The sequence below is a fragment of the Populus trichocarpa genome, chromosome 1 (genome assembly GCF_000002775.5).
Source record: "Populus trichocarpa isolate Nisqually-1 chromosome 1, P.trichocarpa_v4.1, whole genome shotgun sequence".
NCBI classification, from domain to species: Eukaryota; Viridiplantae; Streptophyta; class Magnoliopsida; order Malpighiales; family Salicaceae; genus Populus; species Populus trichocarpa.
In genome coordinates this window covers 41,550,998-41,567,906 of record NC_037285.2, presented here as the reverse complement: position 1 = coordinate 41,567,906, position 16,909 = coordinate 41,550,998, and the positions used below count along the sequence as shown (strand labels likewise).

Sequence of the window (16,909 nt, the reverse complement as noted above, 5' to 3'; positions counted from 1 at the left end):
TTTTATATTAGCATATTAAAATAATATAAAAAAATTAATAAAAATAATTGAATTTTTAACTAATAATGTTTTGGCTGCAACGCACATAATTCATAATTGAGGTAGGGGGTGTCGAGGGTTATTTATTGGTGTGGGGTTAGTGGAACAAAGCTCTTGATTAGGAGAGGACAAATCAGGAAAGTAGTGGTGTAGGAGTCATTATCCACTTTCAATTAGGACTCTAAAATGGTCCTCATCTACACATGCTAATAATACGCTAGCTAGATCCAAAACGTACGTACAGGTTGTCAGATTCTCTGTTCGGATATTGCGATGTTGCTTTTTATGATTTTTTTTTCCTAGCGTTTTTTTAAAATATAATATAATAATACAGTGTAAAATATATTTTAAAAAATGATATAGTTTAGAGAATCCCTTCTAAAATATGTGATTCGCTTTTAAATTGCTAAATTTGAAAGATACGAGATCTAATTAGAAGAGAAAAAAATGAAAGAAAGAAAAGAAAAAAGATTTTGGAGGCACATCGAAACTTGGATGATAACATTATCGGTACCGTTGGAAAAATTTCGATGAAATGAATCTAATGACACCAACGGTGACTGGAGTGGGCCACACCAGCAGCTCAAAGGCAAGTGAGCCCCGACACTTTTGGACGGTTCATACGGTTCACTTCGTTCATCGTTTGTGATCTTTTTTAGTGTTGTTAAACTTGTCTCATCGATATCTTTCTAATGGTACCGATGATGTTGTCATCCAAATTTCGGTGCGCCTCCGAGGTTATTTTCTTTTTTTTACTTGTTTTTTTCTCTCCTCTTATCTCCTTGTAATTTATGAAGAGAGGAGAGAGAAAAAAGCAAAAAAAAAAAAATATAAAAGACCCCATATGCATACCGAACCTTTGATGACAACACCACTAGTACCATTGAAAAAATCTTGACGAGATAAGTCCAACGACACAAAAGAAAGTCACAAACGGTGAATGAAGTAGGCCACACGAGCCGTTCAAATATGTCGGTGTTCACTTGCCTTTGGGTCGCTCGTGTGGCCTACTTCGGTCACTGTTTGTGACTTTCTTTGGTGTTATTAGATTCATTGTGTTGATATCTTTCCAATAATACCGATAATATTATTATTGGAGTTTCGGTGTGTCTTTGAAGTGTTTTCTTTTCTTTTTTCTCCCCCTCTCTCTCCTCTCTTTATTTAATCCTGTGTCTTTCAAATTTTACAATTTGAAAGAGTCGCAAATGATACATGCAACCCGTAAATCGCATATGTCGTATGTAACTTTCTAAAATGTGTTATTTACCTAAATATTTTATACACTATGTTATTTTATCCAATTTTTTCTAGCATGCTAGAGTCCAAAATTACTCGTTGCTTGATTATCATTTTTTCTTTCATAAAAATCCAATATCATGATCATGGTGTCAATTCTGTTTTGTGTTTTTTTTATTGGAATAATTCAACATATATAATTTTAATTTAAATATAAAAATAAGTTAATTTTAAATTATATAATATAAATATAATATCAAGCATCTAGTCATAATTTTAAAATTTAAAATGTTTCTAAATAGTAAAAAATCAAGACTAAAAAGAGAAATAATTCAAAACATCTAATCATCTAAGCTTTAATTTAAGTAATTCAAAACAAATAAAATATCAAAATATTAAAAAAATAAAAGGTTTTAATACAAAAGAAGCATGAATCAAACATTATTTTTTATCATTAACATAGAAATAAGGATCTTGTGGTGGTATATAGAAAAAGTTATCAATTAAACATTCTAATAATAGATGATCATTTTCACCAAGCTAATTATCTCTATCAAAATGAAGCTCTTCACCCTTTAAAATCAAAATAGATAAAGGTACTTCAATATTCTTCAAAACTTAAATTCTCTCCATTAAGAGGCTATGTTCTTTGTAAATCCACTCATTCAATAAATCAATGTTATTAAGGTTAGTAAGATCTAAAACATAACTCAAATTTCTACAAAGTACAAACATGTAAGAAAATAGCATAAATGTGAATCATATATAGTAGTGATCAATTTAATTTTTTAAAATAATGCTATTGTTAATAAAAATAATAATAATAATTTTAGATTTTAGCTTTAGGCCAACCCTCTTTACTTTACTCTTTAAATAATAAAATTTCGTTTTAGTTTTGTCAAATTTTTATCTAGAATGAAATAAATAAATTGAATATCTCAGCCGGAAATTAGAATAGAAATCTAGGGATAATTATTTTCGGTTTGATTCGGTTTTTATATAAAAAAATAATCAAACCGATTTTTTTTTTTAAAAACCGAAACTGGTTCAAACCGACCGGTTCAGTTTTTTTAGGACAAAACCCGGTTTGGCTCGATTTTTTCGGTTTGGCTTGTTTTTTTTCGGGTTTGAGTTCAGTTCGGTTCGGTTTTAGGCTTATAAAACCGAAACCGAATCAAACTAATATGTTTTTTTAACACTTTAATCGGTTTTTTTTTTCACGGTTCGGTTTTTTCGGTTATTTTTTTTTTTTGATTTTCTCGGTTTAATCAGCTTTTTGATTTTTTTGTTTACCCCTATAAAAATATGGAACAACCTAAAATCTTGAACTAGATGAGATTTATTTGACCTTATTTTATTTTTTAAATGCTACAAGTTATACCAACCATTTCAACAGGAAAAAAAAAAACAGAATTGATAACCTTATATAACGAACATTTTGAATCTCTTTTTCCATAAGCGGGATTGTCATTTATTCTCTGTTTTTCTAAGAAACGTCAGTGTGTTTAAAAACGAGAGAGAGAGAGAGAGAGAGAGAGAGAGAGAGAGTGGAGACAATAAGGAGGAGAAAGGTGGCGGCAGAATGTAAAGTAAATGGAGTGGCATCCCATTTATCAATTTAACCATAAGCACCGACATTATTCGACAGTGAAGTGGGGCGGACGCGGTAAAATAGAAACGCAAAAAGCAAAGCGCGTGGGCTAACTCAGGCTTATCTAAATTAAAAGTTGAAAAATAAAAGCAGAAAAGGAGAGGAGAGAATGGAAAGCGAAAAGGAGATGTGGAAAGGGTAGACTGCTAGATCAGATAGCAATCAGCAATAGGAAGAGCATCCTAGTGGTTTCTGAATCGTGCCGTGCCGTGCCGCTATTACAGCGCTACTGTACTGGAGTAGTCGTGAGGACGGGTGGATTCAGTTGAGGAGGTGGTGCATACACCGCAGTTGAGGAGGTGCTACCTCCTCTTTTACCTGTCTGAAAGGAACATGAAAAGTAGGTTTTGTCAAATTCAGGCGGACATTTCCTCAGGATAACATGTAACCGAGGAAAACACCTATATGATAGACCTCCATGCAGAAGCACTGCAGTAGCGCTTGCTTGCTTAAGGATCAGGCCTTCCCTTCCTGGTAAATGGGAGCATGTATTTTAACAAAACAAATTGAATCGAGTCATTAGAAAAATAAATGTAATAATTTCCTTCAAAGAAGTAACAGGCCTGCAAATGCCCAAAATTGCTTAGGCTTTGAACGGACACTGTTCACATCGAGGCCCTCTCGTTCCATGTTCAATTTGAAAGAGGGGGGAAGGAAACTCCGTTACTCAAAAGGGCAGGAGTTATCATATTCCTATATATATATATATTCAAAGGCGCAAGAGAGGAATTCAAGAAGAAGAAGAAGGAAAAGAATGGGGATAAAACGACTTGAATTAAAGAAGATAGAGAATGATAGATACGTTTTTTGCTACTTTCTCTAAAAGAAGAAGAACTAGTCTTTTCCAAGAAAGCCCAAGAATTGTCTTCTTTTTGACCGATGCCAAACCTCTCCTTCTGTTCTCTCCCCACAGGACATTCCTTGCATCTATGGCTCTCGCTTGACTTGGTTGCTTAAATATTCCCAAACGATAATTCCATGAGTGAAGATATTTATAGAATCAACCTCGATGTAATCCAGGAATGCTATAATGGAGAATAAGTTGTCTTCACCTAGCAAGGCCAGACTATCAGATGTGATGGTTAAAGGAAGATGAGGGAAAACAATGAGAACCAACAGATGGTCCTTCAAGAATTCATCATTTCATCATAATTTGTTGCATAACTTGACAAATTCTGTTACAGTCCCATATAAAGTCATTCCTTCTCCCAAAACAACCTTCTAGGCTTAAAGAAATAACAATACACAGATATTTTATTACAAATAAAAGGATTGAAAGAAACACTTATAAAACAGTGCGTAGAACAACAAGTGAAACGATACGTGTAACATAACATAATTCATCTTCTGCATTCTTCTTAGTTTAGACATCTGACAATGTACCTTCCTTCAAAGCAACCATGTCCTCAAGGTTGAAGTTTGGAAATCTGAGCTTGAAATCATTTGCAAAATCCCAAGTAACATCGAAAGGAGAACGAGCTTTCTAGTGAATTAAGAACTGGGTTACAGCTTGATTTCCTCGTTTCCCCATTCGCTTTTCAAAAACAACTTGTGGCTGGAGGTTCTGCTATAGAAGAACACTGGGTAGGTCGGTCTGAACAACCTTGTTACCAACATGCTTCTTCCTGCTGATGGAGGTAAGTTCAATCTGTAAACCACCATGCCATTCTTTTTCAATATCAAATAAGGCCCATAATACTTTGGTGCTAGTTTCTGTGATCTTCTAGTTGCTACTGATTTCTTTCTGTCTATAAGGTTGCAATTTTAAATAAATTTGATCCTCTATGTTGAATGTTTTTTCACTTCATATTTGATTTGCTTGTTCGACCATTCTATTTTGAACCATCAGTAGATTAGCCCTGATTCAATTGAGTATCTTCTCCCTTTTTTTTTTCAAGTCATCTACAACTTTTAATGGTGAGTCCTTAAGAAAGTGTGGAATATGAATAGGAGGAGATATTCCATATAATACTTCATAGAGAGTAGATTGGGTTGAAGAATGAAAATTAATATTGTACCACCATTCAACTATAGATAATCAATTAAACCACTAAGCATGATTATCACTAGACATGCACCTACAGTAGTTCTCAAGGCATTTATTAACTACATCACTCTGCCATCAGATTGAGGAGGTAAGCTGTAAAGTAGTGTAGATAAACCTTTTGCTGAATGAAGAGATTTTTCCAAAGTTGACTCAAGAACACTAGGTCCCTATCACTCACAATAGTAGCTAGAAAGCCATGTTGTTTGAACACATTATCCATGAAGACCTTAGCCACAGAAGATGCTGTATAGGGATGAATTAAGGCCATAAAATAAGCATACTTGCTAAACCTATCATCCACCACAAATATAACATTTTTACCTCATGACTTACGGAAACCTTCTATGAAATCCATGTGGATGTCAGTGAAAGATGCTTGTGGAATTGGAAGGGGTTGTAGTAAGCTTGGGGTCAACACATTTTCAGTCTTGTTTCGTTGACAAGTAGGGCATTCTTTAATAACTGCTTTGTTTTCTTCTGTTGTTTCTTCTAGTAGAATAAGCTTCAAACCCTCTTAGAAGTCACAATAGAACCTAAATAACCACCTATAGCTGAGTCATGATACATGGATATAAGTTAATTTATTTTGTAGGTCAGATCATGTCCCACCATAATTTTCCTCTTCTTGTTGAGGAGGATGCTCACCCATCTATAATTAATGAGGATGAGTAGTAGGGTCGATCAATAGATCTTGAATGATACCCTTTACAATTAAGTCTTTCTCTTAAGTCTTCTTAATTGCCTCTATAATATCAGTAGAAATGGTGGATATTATCAGGACACTTAATTCAATACTATAAACTCTAGATAAAACATCAGCAATAAAACTCCTTTTTCTTTCTGCTTGATTTTGCAAGCATTTAATTTGATTATAAAATTAAATAAAAATAATATAAAAAATTAACAAAGTTATTAAAACTATTGAAGTCCATGACCTAGATCGCAGGGTGACCAATGTCGATTTAATTTGACATCGTCTCAATATTAAAAAAATATCATCTTAATTTTTATTTAAAAGTTATGTCATGTTTTTACCGGTCATCCAAGTTTTTTTTAAACCCATTAAATTGAATGATTCACTTTGAATCAACTCCCACACAATTTAATTCGAAACTCGGGTTGACAGATTTTAAGATCAAACCGCAATAGAGCAAGAGTGATTGTACTATTTTATTCCTACATGATGTTCAATATGCTCTAAAAAGACATCACATTTTATTTTATATGTTGGTTTTACTTAAGCTTAGGTTCAATAAATATTTTCATGAAAATAGAGTTAACTTATATTTGAAAACAAGTTTATTTGGTGATGGACATTTCTTAAATGGTTTTATTGTATTGAATGTTGATTATAATATTAGTAATGTAAGTTTTTCCTTATTTACATATTCTAGCCATTACTAGATTGATGGCCCGCGCTATGCTGCGGGCCGGGCCAATTTCTTTGTAATTAAAAAAAAAACAAAGCCAAAACGCTATCATTGTATTTTAAAGAGCAAAAAAAATAAAATTCAACAACTCGACATAATAGAAAGAGAACTAAAAAAAATAAAGATCTTCAAACTCCATGAATCAAACTGTAGAATGATGAAATCGGGAAAAAAATCCATGAAAAAAAAATATTAAAAAACAAAGCACCAGTAAAACTATGTGACGTGGTCAAAACCCGCGAGTAGTATCATGCAAAACCTTAAATATAAAAAGATATTGAATTTAAGTGCAAAATAAAAAAGAAAAATCAAATTCACAAAAGAATCCAAAACATAAAAAACAAAGAAAATCAATTTTTAACGAACTCAATGATAATGGATGAAAATTTTTAAAATAATTAAAAATAACTGAAGCGAACCCGATTCAACCTTTAAAATTTATGACACAAATCATGAGGCCGAATCCCAACATAAAAGGCATAAAAAAAACGATGTAAAATTCTAAACCAACCAAAATAATCAAGGATAAATATGAAATTATTTTTAAAAAAAAGTGATTTAAAAAATATAGATTTGAAAAGAAACATAACCAAATTTGACATAAAAAAAAAAAAAACAAATCATAAGGGATGAAATTGAAAAACAATTTCAATTAAGAAAAAGATAAGAACAACTAAAAATAACAATAAAAAAATGAGGACCATATTTGATATAAAAATAAAATGTCAAGGGATGAAATCCAAAGATAAATTAATTCAATAAATCATTCAAGACAAAAAAACATCACAATTAAAAGAATAAGGACCAAATCTAATATAAAAACAAAGTGTAAAGGGATGCAATTAAAAAAATAATTAACTTAATAAATGATTCAAGATCAAATACATTGCAATTAAAAGAATGATGATCAAATCTGATATAAAAATAAAATATTAAGGGATGAAATTGAGAAAATAAATTAACTCAATAACTGATTCAAGACCAAATACATTGTAATCAAAAGAATAATTATGTAATTTAACTTAACAAATAAATTACTAGACTTTTTTGTTTTTTTGCGAAGACCAACATGTTTTTCTAGGTGGAGAGAGGGAAAAGAGGAATGAAGGGAAAAACTCCTTGCTGGCGCTCCTCCACATTCTATCGGCGAACATGCGCCTCACCATCGTGCCGAAGGTGGTGAGACATATCGAATGCAACCCCGGACAACAACATTCAGTGTTGTATGGGCGCTAGCAGCCTTTTGAATTTAAAATTAATTTATATATATTAAAATAACAAATCACCTCTAACCCCACAAAAGAATTACAAAAAAACCATAGTAAAAAATCTAAAATGACCTTGAATCCATAGTAGAGAGACTTTATTTTTTAGGAACATTTAAGCAATTGACATGCACAAACCAATAGAATAAACCCGAAAAGCCTCTGAACCAAAAGGAATTTTTTTTATGGGTTATTAGTAATTATACTGTAGAAAAAACATGAAATTATTACTTAACACCCTTTTTTAATGTAATTACTAACAAGTCCCATAAAAAAATCACATCTACCCCTAAAGCTAACCTTGCTCACCAAGGGAAAAATCAGCCTTTCACCATGAATTCACACAGTAAAAAGCTAGTGCCTTTTAGTTTATAGTTAACCGGAAGTATGTGAATACATAACATGCTATGCTAGGTCATATAAGTCAACAACAACTAAATAAATTAACCAAAGATGGTTTATTGAAAAATATTAACAAAGTAAATTTGTTTACTTATAAGTATTGTCTAACTGAAAAAACTATAAGAAAACCAATTAGAAAAGGTACAAGGGCCGAATTTTCATTGCAATTAATTCATTTTGACATCATGGTCCAATAAATATATGGGCAAGGAATAGGGCAATTTATTTCATTATATTTATAGATGATTTTACTCGGTATGATTATGTCTTTTTAATATCTCATAAATTTAAAACTCTAAGTTACTCTATAAAATATATTTAAGAATCAATTAAATAAGAAAATAAAAGCATTAAAAAACTATTCAAGAATGTAAATATTTATCTGATTAATTTGGAGATTTATGTCATGAAAAAAGAATAGAATGACAATTGACTATTTCTTAAACACAATAACAAAATGATGATACAGGAAAAAAGAAAAAAAATAGAACCCTTCCTGATATGATTAGGTCCATGATGACACAAACAAAATTTCCAATCACATATTAAAGTGATGCATTATCGTGCGCCTATTAAGTCTCTCACAACTTTTTCAAGAGTTATAGACAAAACATAAACCTAAGTATTTTGAAACTTTAGAGTTGTGCTATTTATATTCATCATTCTTCCCATAAAGATGAAAAATTAGGTACTAGAAAGAAGAAATATATCTTTATAAGATATTTTGAATAGTTAAAAGGACATGTATTCATAGATGAACAAGAAATTGCTTCTGCTAAATAGACTCTACTGGATTCACTTCCAAGTGGGAGAAATTTGAGAGATAATAAATTAGTGAATCCATCGATGGTTGCTGGTTCAAGCAGGAGGAGCAATAAAATTGATTTGTCGACGTACCAATCTCAACTACTATGAAAAAGTCACAATGTCACTCCTCATCATTATTATGAAGTTGAAAGGTAAGCTTTTATAGTTATTACGTATGGTTAGAAGGAGCCATTAACCTGCCCAGCTAAGATGCCATGGCAGCTAAGAGGTATGCACAACATGAAAGTAACTCTCTCTTTCACAAGAGTTGTACATTTGGAAAAATCTTGAGCAATTTAATATGATAGATTTACAAAATCATAAACACTTCTATTTTAAAGGGCGAAGCCTTGGGTCAAAAACTATGTCCCAAGACTCCACAAAAAAAAAATAATAATAAAAAGAGCAAATGTGCGAAGTTCCTTATGCTAGTGCAGTTGAAAGTTTGATATGCTATGATGTATACAAGCATGATATTTGTTATGCCATTGGTCTAGTAACTAGATATCAATCTGACCCAGGACAAGCACATTGAAAAACAGTGAAGAGAATACTCAAGTGTCTAGAAAGCATTATTTATCATGTTATCAAGGAAAAGATCTGCATTTGAAAAGCTATACTAATGTTGATTTGGAGGAAATTTAAATGATCGATATCCACACATCAACTCCATGTTCACGCACATCAATTTTCTTTACCATAGCTACCAGGGTTCAGATTCTTCAAGATAAGGTAAAGTTAATAAAATTTGCATTTGAGAGATTGAGACAGATGCAGAGCGACACGGAGATACAAATAACACATCTTATCTGATCATACAAGTTCACAAAGACATGTTTCCAACAACAGAACAATTTAACATGCAGCATCTGGAAGCTTTGAAAAATATTAGATTATAACTTGTTCAAACATCATTTCTTCCAAATTTCCATTCAAATCAAGTCAATAGCATACATCCCATGTCATTTGAAGGGAAGTTTACATAATCATGCACCACTTGCGTATAAACGGGTCCACTCCTTAGCTGCAGAGTTCAACAGTAGTTTGCAATAAAATATCAGGACTAAACCAACACGCCTGTTAGCGTTGTTATTATAAAGCTTGAGGAAAGTAAATTCCAGAGAAACTGGCATGAACTTAATAATTGGAAATATCAACATTACCTGTCTCAACAGCTTCTACCTCGTTCGTTTTCCAATGCTTTGCAATGTTCTCAGAAAGTGGATCGTCGGGGTTTGGGGCGCTAAGAAGTGCTTGGATGCTATCAAACCCAACATTAGAAAATTAAATACTCTCATGTCTAGCATATCAAATATCTCTTCCTATAAAACTCATTTCATATTTTCCCCTCACAGTGGCAGTTAATTCTTCAGTGGAAATGGAGTGGGAAAAGAAATAGTAAAAGTAAAAGTACGTTAAAATCTTTTAATGTTTAGTTCATCAGTCCCTAAATTGATAGGGATCAGTTGATCAATCAATCAAAACATGAGTGCTTACTACCACAAGTTTCAACATGGGGTTAATCTCAATAAAAAGCTTGACAATATTAAATTGCAGCTCATAGTACCTCAAAAGTACGGTTCGTATCTGAAGAGCAGGACTCCATTTGTCTTTCAGAATGTCAAGGCATATCCTTCCAAGCTACATAAGAAACTTGCAGTGTTGGAGAAACGAAATAACAAGTCTTAAACCTAAAAAAGAGAGAAGCAGGGGTAATAGGGCCTACCTTATCGATGTTAGGATGGTATATTTTCGTCAGAAATCGAACCTGTAACAGAGTAATAATAATAAGAAAAACAGGAAAAAATGCTGCAGCAAATTATGATAAACAAGTTACAGTTGAGAACTCCTGGCATAAACAGACATTGCTTAAGAATGTGCATCAACAAAAGATTGGAGATACATGCAGAGTGTGACAGTCTGCAGGTACCAAAAGAAGCAGTATATGATGACTTTTGTAAACTAGACCATGTTAAGATAAGCAGGCAATACTAAAAGTCTAAAATTGCCTGATTTGTATGGTTTCACGTTGAATTCAAAACTACACCACTAACCAATTCAATTACATTGACTAGGCTAAGATGCTAGAGAAATGTTTAAACTACAAGTAAAAAAAATGCTTCACTTGTTTGAAAAATTTACTGTCCATATAGGCCAGGTCACTCAGGTCTGAATTATATCAACTTATTAATAGATAACAATGGTTGTTCCCAGCGTATCTCCATTTTTGGGTTTCACAAGGGTCAAAACACGCATAACAGACCAAGCAAACCTCATGTAGACATGTTTATTACAAAATCCACATGCTATTATTCCACCCAAATAATTAACGGGGGGTCGACCAACCTAATAAGTTATCCCAACACTATGCTTATTCAACCCAAAATGTTGTTTTCCAAGTCTAACCACCCTGATCCTAAATTTTAAGAATCTATGACAAACACTTCGGAACAATGGATATAGTGCTATATCCCCTACCATCTATTTACAAAATGTGTTTAAGAGGATAAAATAAAAGAAGACGAGACATCTGGATAAATCAAGCACCAAACAACTAAGAAATGCATTAAAATATTTCAAAATATATGCAAATTCAATATTATGAGAAAAAAAAGTGAGACAAAAACAAATCCCCAAGACTAAGTGCTACACATTCTAAACTCTAGCAAAAACAAATTCTCATTTATTTGTAATTCAGCATCCAATATAACATAAAAGTGAGATTTTGGGAAAGCATCACAATGGAAAAACCAACTTGAGGTACCTTTGGTGCGGCCATCGGATATTCTTCAGGCAGAAATAATTCCAGCTTGAAAACCCCTCCTAAACAAAGAACACAACCAAGGCACACATCAAAACAGGCATGCAAAATAATTGCAAGGAAAGGAGATTAACATGATATGGAGGAAAATAAGATTTTCTTTCCAAAACATTTTAAACAGTTTAGTGGACCAAGCAAATAGCAAAATAAAATGAAATTCAATAACTGCATTCATCCACTTCACAATCATTTCTCTCAAACTCAACCCTATAAAAAGCCAAACAAAAGTTACTTAACATTAAAGGAAATTCTCAAAGACATGCACGGGGCACCTCTCATCTAACCTACCATTCTGCAGTATCATAAATGGTAGCTTAACTATTCCTGGAAGTTCTAAGCACTGGAGAAAAATGATTAATCGTCTTGCAAGGGAAATTCGGCAATGCTTCTTTGAATGTAACAAGAACTTTTTCTGTTTTAATAATTCATAAACAATGCTTCAGAAACTGATGCTTAAAATACTGAATGAAAGCAATACCCTAGCCACTGGTTGGCATCTGAGCATGCAAAGTAATGAGATACAGCTAAAATAATCCATTGCATGAACATTAAGTCCTGAACCAAATCAGTCTAAAAGCCAATTCAAGTCCCGATAAGCAAGAACCAGTCGTTATTAGCCACCACCTGTCTCAACTCTGACAAGAGTCTTCACCTCAACACCACATTAGTAACTGCTCGTAGAGTAAATTAACGTAATACACAGTATATAACAGTATAAACACAATGACTATTTGAAACACTGTCTCATACTAGCCATATCACAAAGGATGCAAGTCTATCCCTCTTACTGTGATATACTGTGGATTTACACGCCACATGATGTACTTAGAGATCTCCAGCTCCCATGGCCTTGCTTACATTATAATCCAACAGCATGCCACACAGTTTACATCAAAAAAATCAGCACACAGCAATGATGCAAGTTATGCTCATAAATAACTGAATCTACTGTATACTACATCAAGTGCGTGTGTGCGTGCGTGCGTGTAAGAGCAACCAAATGGCCCAACCTCAATTTTAGCTTAGCAATAGATTGAACTAATTAGTAATCACATTTCCATGAGCTTGCAATATGCAATAGGAAATTTGTTTCAAGTCAACTATGAACTTTCATTATCACTAAGTACAAGCATTATTATATGCACAAAGGGAAATATGGAAGAAGACATGATAAGTTCCCGTTTCTAGTGCAGTCTCTTAATCAAGCACTGTTATCCATTCAAATTGCTGGATCTTGTTTAGTTTAATTACACTACAAATAATAATTAGAAAAGAATACACAATGATAAAGGGACAAAATGATTACGAAATCCCAATTTCACACACAGAAATTATCAACAATATCTTGAAGAGCAAAGAGTTCAAGCATTCATAACCCAACTAGCTGGGGTTGGACCATACAGCCACATAGTTTAAGATGATTAGCAGCACTCAATTCCACATGAAGAGCTATTGGATTAGCAAAATACAGATGGATGAGACTCAAAGCACCAAATGCCAAAAGAAACACAACAGAGTTTAGGCACTATAGTGATACTTCGATTAATTTCAACCCATTTTACAACTTTGCTCTTCCACATGGAAATTCAAAGCTAAAACATTAAAGGGGAAAAACTTAAAGCATGATGATCAATAGAAAATCATAGTTTTGAATAATCATTTCTACATTATTAAAAAAAAATACCTTCATATGGAGATTGCGTTGGGCCAAGAATCATGACATTAAAATATCGCATATTATCCTCAGAAGGTGAAGCACTAATTCCCGGAGCTGCCGGTGGTATCAGTAAATCACAAAAATTAGCAAACGATGACTAGCAGAGTATAATAATAATAATAATAATAATAATAATCAAAGTTTCACACAAATAATAATAATTCTCAAAGTTTCATACAAACAAATCACTACTCCAAAACCATAATTTATTACTGAGTTAAAAAAAAAAAAGAGTCAACTTCCCACCTGGTTCACTGAGAAGACGTTGAGTTTCCTGTTAGATCACAGTTAAAAATAACGAAATAAAAATAAAATCTTTGAAACCAAGAATCAAATAGAGCAATAAATGAAAATTAGAGAGAGCGTACTCGATTTTTCCTTAAAAATGGAAACCAAACAGAGAGAAAGAAAGCGATGGATCGGAGGACATACCTTGATGATTCTACGAGGGAGATTACTGTTGGCCATTTTTGTTGTGGAGGTCGATTGCAAACGACGCTACTCTTCTCAAGGGTTTTCTTAGAGAGAGAAAGAGTTTTTCTTTTCTATTCTGTTCTTTTAACAGATTCTCTCACTAAACACGAAATAAAAAAATATATTGAAACTCTTTATATGCAAGCTGTTGCTGCTTTTTTATAATTTAAAGATACCTTTCAAAAGAAGACCTTTTTAAAATATATTTTTTTTAATTTTTTAAAATTTATTTTTAATATTAACATATTAAAATAATTTAAAAATATTAATTTAAAAAAAATTAAATTTTAATAAACATTGTTTTGGTTGTAATGCCAAACACTCAAAGCGTGTTTGGTATTATGGTAGTTATTGTAATTTGAAAAAATTGTTTTATATCAAAATTATTTTTAGTTGAGGCTGGTTTAGAAACATATATGTTTGGTTAAAACTGTAGTTGAAATTAAGGTTAAACAAAAAGTAGTTTAATGTGTTTGGTTAAGAATACTTTTCAAATTAAGGTTATAAAATAACTAAAAAAACATATATTAATATTAGGAGTGATCATTTTCGGTTCGATTCAGTTTTTATAAAAAAAAAAAGTAACCAAACCGGGTTTTTTTAAAAAAACCAAAATCGAACCGGAACTGGTTCAAACCGACCGGTTTCAGTTCAGTTATTTTAGAAAAAAAAAACCGGTTCAAACTGGGTTGGCTTGGTTTTTTCGGTTTGGCTTGGTTTTTTTCCGGTTTGGCTCGGTTTTTTTCCGGTTTTTTCGGTTTGGGTTCGATTCGGTTTTTTCGGTTTCAGGCTTATAAAACCGAAACCAAACCGGTCGATTTTTTCAAAATTCTAATCGGTTTGTTTTTCACGGTTCGGTTTTTTTGTTATTTTTTCCCGGTTTTCTTGATTAAATCAGTTTTTCAGTTTTTTTGCTCACCCATAATTAATATTGATGGTTTTTATTTGAAATATTGTAGATTTAACTACTGCTATTATATCATGAAATAAACAATACTTTACATAAAGTATTTTTTATTGTTCCATTAAACTATTTGTAATTCTATCACGTACGAAATCCATCCGACAAGGACTACAGTTTTCATGGCTTCTTGAGTGTGCATCAGCATCAGGTAAAATATCACTGCATCAGGTAAAATATCACCACATCAGGTAAAATATCATCAGGAACAAAATTATTGGGTTGCGATTCTACAAATGCTACATCATCATGCAATCTTTTTCTAATATAATTATGTAGTGTCATTGAATAATGTTAAACACTAGTTTTTCAAATAAAACACAATATCTTAGAAATTTTTTGGATTTTTTTATTTTACTAGGTCGTACCAGACACTGAGTATTTAGGTTTGGGTCGAACCCGGTCTGGCCATGAACAGTGGAGACGCTCTCCACTGTTCACATGTAACGTGAACAGTGGAGAATGCAGAAGACGAAAGAGAAAGGGAAGGGAAAGGGGAAGGGGAAGAGGAAGAGGAAGAGGAGTGGCTGACAGTGGAAATGGCGGAGGCTGGGGGTGAGCTGCTCTCCACTGTTCACATGCAACGTGAACAGTGGAGAATGCAAAAGACGAAGAAGAAGGGGAAGGGGAAGGGGAAGACGAAGAGAAGTGGAGACGGTAGAGGTCGGTGGTGAATTGAGGGAGCTACTCTTCACTGTGCACTATTCATTGCTCTGTTTATGTTCTTCTTCTTCCGCGCCTCTGTTTACTGTGTCTATAAACACAGTTTACAACTCAGCACAAAAAGCAGCTTGAAGTTGCTTTTGGTTGTCTTGCGGTTTAACCGTAGATGGTCATGGGTCTCACAAACAGTAATGTGCATTTAGACCGTAATCAAAACACATGACAACGGTGTGTTTTTCTGTAAAAAAAAATCCAGTCCGAGCTAATATTTTTCTAGTAGACAAAAAATTACTCAAAAAATACAACGGGCGACATGTCTTCTACTGTTGCTCAAAATCCAGTCACCACCATGGTTATTGAGAAATCAAGATGGGTGCCTAAAAATTCATTTTTCAAGCCACCTACAAACATCTCAAAAAACACAATAAAAACTTTCATAAACCACTTACCAATCCTAAAACACCTCAATATTACTAAAAAAATAAATCAAGTGAATAAAATAAATGTAAACTGTGTCCAATCTATTTTTTCAAACATTTTTAGAGGAAAAACCATTACCATTAAAGTTTTCTTGTCAAATGATTGACATCAAGAATAATGAGTTTCGTCATTGAAAAAATAATCATTCACCAACTTTCTCTATTTTATTATTTTTATGCAACTTTTTTTTTCTTCTCAAACACATGAACTGAACTATTAAGAAAATAAATTAAGGAGACTAACATTTTTTTTATCTAATTTAAAACTCGCTACAGAATTTCTCCTGTCTTTGGTCCTTTATTGTTGAATTTTTTTGTCCTTAACAAATTTTAATAAATTCGTCATTAATTAGGCATTGAAAGTTGTAATTAAAAAGAAAGTTCAAGTACAAAAATGAAAAAAATTGGTTACCATAAATTGCTTTAATTTCGGGCAGACTACAAACCCAAACCTTGACAGAACCAGACCAATGGGCTCGAACTTCTCAACCAGACCTAGCCGAAATTCCTCGGTCCATGGCTAGTTCGTCAGACAGGTCGACTATGAACAGGTCTATGGGGGGGCTTTAACAATGGTGCGGGTGCCTAGCAATTCCCGGAAGCGTTACGGGCTTGTGACCATTTCCGCATGAGTTTTAAAGAGAGGTCAACAAACGCCATAATATACTTTACTAGAGATGGTTTACTCTATATTTGAAGAAAAGTATTGTGTTTCCAATGGAGCACTGCCCTTTTCAATTATACTTTATCATCACCCATTACCCATTAATTTAAATTGCAGAAAGCCGAGGTTTGTTCTCTATGTGGTCTCAGGTTCGAGCCCTGTGGTTGCTCATATGATGGTCATTGAAGGCTTACATGGTCGTTAATTTCAGGGCCCGTGGGATTAATCGAGGTACGCGCAAGCTGGCTCGGAC

The 16,909-nt window shown here is 33.0% G+C and overlaps 1 protein-coding gene across 1 annotated transcript; it reads right to left on the bottom strand.

Moving 5' to 3' along the window:
- Window positions 1-9,667: 9,667 nt before the first annotated feature.
- On the bottom strand, window positions 9,668-14,016 carry LOC18095503 (ubiquitin-conjugating enzyme E2 36). The gene is made up of 8 exons (XM_006370105.3): window positions 13,848-14,016; window positions 13,662-13,689; window positions 13,383-13,469; window positions 11,642-11,700; window positions 10,604-10,645; window positions 10,445-10,518; window positions 10,041-10,138; window positions 9,668-9,901 (listed from the first exon to the last, which is right to left on the bottom strand). Exons 1-8 carry the CDS (start codon window positions 13,881-13,883, stop codon window positions 9,864-9,866), a joined length of 462 nt encoding a protein of 153 aa, XP_006370167.3. The 5' UTR covers window positions 13,884-14,016; the 3' UTR covers window positions 9,668-9,863.
- Window positions 14,017-16,909: the final 2,893 nt, after the last annotated feature.